Genomic DNA, 3,574 nt, shown 5'->3' with positions numbered 1-3,574 from the left:
AGAGAGAGAGAGAGAGAGAGATACATATAGATATATAGATATATAGATATATGTACCGAATTCCCAAGATGAATGCAATTTTTATGCATACAAAGATATACCAACATTAGAAAATGTTGGGAGAATATCTTTAAGCTTAAATTCATTTGTATTTTTAAAAGAAACATAGCTTTCAAGGGAAACTTTGTTGTCTCTGAAGAGATCAACGTCTTCACAAAATTGTCCTTATAGCTTAGCAAACTGAAGAAGTCAGTACTGTACTCTGTCTGAACTCACCGTTAATAAATGAACTGCTCTTTTTTTAAAATTTTTTTTTTTTTTTCAGGTGCCGGGAATCAAACTCACGACCTCGCACTTGCCACGCAAGTGCTGTGCTGCTGAGCTAATTCCCCAGCCCAACTGCTCTTTTCAATCAATGAAGGGTGTAAGTATGAATTATAGTTTATATTTTCAAGAACATAATGTCAGTTACTGAGTTTAATTTAAAATCTTATGTCTTTCCCTTTAATCTTCATTCCAAGGAATGAAAAGTGCTACTTAGTATGTGCAGTAACTATAAGAAACACACAGGTTGTTCAAATAAAAAGATTGAAACATAGGCATTCTCCTTTGTTAGTACAAACCAAAAATAACTTCAACAGAGGAATCAAATGAAATCTATGTGCAAAAGAAATTAAATCTGGAATAAGCACAACTTATTTGGGGGGAAATGTTATACATCTGACTGCATTTGTGCTTTACTACAGGAACGGTGGAGCCCATGGCATATAATCTTACCCAGTTAAGGAAGCACAATATTGAAAAACTGTATTTCTTTGATATTACATAGTATAGAAACTCGTTAAGAAAGAGATTTCATAGAAGTCTTGGTTGCTTAGCAACCAGTGATCCATGAGGACAAGTTCATTTTTAACCTATTATAGTTGACCAAGTCTCACTGGTGCTGCTGTGAGTCATAGGTGTGTAATTCTCCAAACATATCAGATGAGAAGTTGTCGTCAGTGTATGTCCTGGCACAGGTAAGAAACTAGCACATATTTAGAGAAACTGATTCTTTCTCTTAATGCATCAATGCCTTACCCTCTCCTTGGAGCAACCATGTTGAGCCAGTGACTCTGTCCAGCTGATTCCTGAATATAGGATCAAATCCCATGCTGTTATGCTGCAGTTAAAGAAGCAGAAAAACACAGGTCCTCAGCTTTACTGAATCCTTGTTAACATTTTAATAACCGTGCTGCAGAAGCCCACAGATACATAAACTCTAATTAACTACTTATTGACATTAAAATCTCTATTCACCAAAGCTATAGTCTGCTGATGATGAGTGCTAGGTGGCGGTCAAAGTGACAATTACAGATAGCTACTTTGAAGAATCAAAATAAACTTATTTTTGTATGAGCATGAAGACATCATCAAATGTGTCCAAGCAATGCACTAATGAGACGTTGCTGTGTTATTGTCTCAGGCAGAGAGAAGGAAGAGAGTCCGGTGAGGCTCCATGCAATCACCAGGGAAGATATAAAGAGTCCTCTGGCCTCAGCCACATCCTATCTCTGTGGCTACCACAGAGCATGCACTCAGGCTCCATGTCTCTTATGAGCTACCCTGAGCTATGCAGTGCTATACCCTATAGAACTCACTGTTATATCCCTGTGACTCCTTCCATTGCTTTTTGCTCCAACGATGTAAGCTCTACCATTGGACATTACTTACCCAGTAGCTACCAAGGAAATCTCTGGCTCCTGGACCATTGTCAAGAAACCTACTGTGACGTGCCAAGCTGTGACTCTCCCAGCTGTGAGCTCAAGACATGTGCTACAAACTGTGACCCCCAGAATTCCTGTGTGTCTTGTGACTCTCTATCACCAGGACAAGTCATCACTGCCTGCAAAACCACCAACCTCAGATCCAGCCCCAGCTGCAGCCCATGCACTCAGACCAAGGGGTATGTATCCAACTGCTACACAACCACTCTGTCCGCATCTAAAGCGTGCCAGACTCTTCGCAATGAATCTAACTGCTTTGGGCAGCTTAACTACTTATCAAAGAGACCCCAACCCCGAAGCCACTGCAGACTTGGTGTCTGGGCATACAGAAGCTATCCAACTTTTGGCTTTTTCCCTGGCAGCTTTTCACCAGCATGTAACACTGTCCGCAGATATCAGCCCCGAAATTACTTGCTGAAAAATCACCACTATCTGAATTGCGGACCTATGAGCTACCGACCACTGAGCTATTCATGCAGCAAATTCCGGTCTCTGAGCTGCATACCCAGCAGCTTTCCACCTCTGAGATATCTGTGTAGTGGCTACAGACCTCTGAGTTGCTATTGATCAACTAGCAACATCTATAAAAGCTAGACATTTTTCCAAGGGGCAAATTCTACCAAGTAGTATCTCTAATATTCTGATGAATTGCCTTATGCATTTAAAAAACTTTGTTACAATAACCCTATGGTTTATTAACCACATCTATAATTACCTGCTAGATATTTTTCTGCTGTTTTGTTAATGCTCTTTGTGTTAAATCCTGATCCTGAAAGTAGTATTATTTTTAAGACTATGGCAGAGTCACAGAGGGACTTCACATGAAATATAACCATCACCAGCTTTCTTATCTTGATTTTCACTGTTACTTGCCTGCCAATATGGCTGTTACCTGCTTTTCCTTGATGAGGTAGGGTTTCTTTGGCTTGATGGCTGGTTCCAACATGCATGTACTTTCAGATGGTTTTATTTTCCACTAATAACTTTGTCAGCTGTCTAGCTAGCATCATCCTACTAGTAAACTGAGAGATAACGTCATCTTAAATATATCGGATGGACCACTTCATCCTTGCCTTGATTGATTTTAAAAGCAAGCAAGTAGCAATGACTGACTGAAGCTAAAAAAGCAGAAGACAGTATGAAGGATGGCACATGCCTGTAGTCCCAGCTCTCTGGAAAGCTCAGGCTGGGAAATGGATCACAAGCTTGAGCCCAGCCTGTGAAAATGAGTGACTTTGTAAGACCCAGTCTCAAAATGAAAAATACAAAGGCATGTGGGTGTAGCTCAGTGTGAAAGCTCTGGGTTCAATCCTCAATCCTGGAGAGAAAAAAATGACTTTAGCAGATCTCTTTCAAAGAAGACATAAAATATAGGATGGACTATCACTTGACTTTTGTCCTCAGTACCTAGGAGAAAGACTCAGAAGTCACTGAAGAACAAAAACTACTTGTTGAAAGAATGACAAATGCTATATAGACTCTTGATTAGTTTTATTCTGCATTCAAGATTTTGCCCTAACAAATTATTGTGTCTGATTCTAGAAAAGATCCTGATTTACAATTAATAAACATTTTTATCTGGGAGAGATGGCTTTCCTTTTGCTTTACTTTACATTCACTAAAGTTTTTATCTATGTCAGAAATATGCACATCATTGTCAAAATCTTAGCTTCTTTCCATTTATTTTATAGTATAAATTAAAAATATGAAGAAATACAATATGAAGTCCAAGTTTCTTGATTTTTTTTGTTGTTGTTGTTTTCTTTTTGGCATATTAAATGTATTTGCCTTAGAATGCCTCTAATTGA

General features: G+C 38.8%; 1 protein-coding gene across 1 annotated transcript; it reads left to right on the top strand.

Annotated features, from left to right (window-relative positions):
- The first annotated feature begins 1,571 nt into the window (after window positions 1-1,571).
- LOC102029364 (keratin-associated protein 24-1) lies at window positions 1,572-2,530 on the top strand. Its single transcript, XM_005375625.1, has one exon. It carries the CDS (start codon window positions 1,572-1,574, stop codon window positions 2,331-2,333), a length of 762 nt encoding a protein of 253 aa, XP_005375682.1. The 3' UTR covers window positions 2,334-2,530.
- The last annotated feature ends 1,044 nt before the right edge of the window (window positions 2,531-3,574 follow it).

Source organism: Chinchilla lanigera, unplaced genomic scaffold (assembly GCF_000276665.1).
Source record: "Chinchilla lanigera isolate Chin_1 unplaced genomic scaffold, ChiLan1.0 scaffold00006, whole genome shotgun sequence".
Taxonomy (NCBI): domain Eukaryota; kingdom Metazoa; phylum Chordata; class Mammalia; order Rodentia; family Chinchillidae; genus Chinchilla; species Chinchilla lanigera.
The sequence above is the reverse complement of the archived record's forward strand: the minus strand, read 5'-3'. Positions and strand labels throughout refer to the sequence as shown.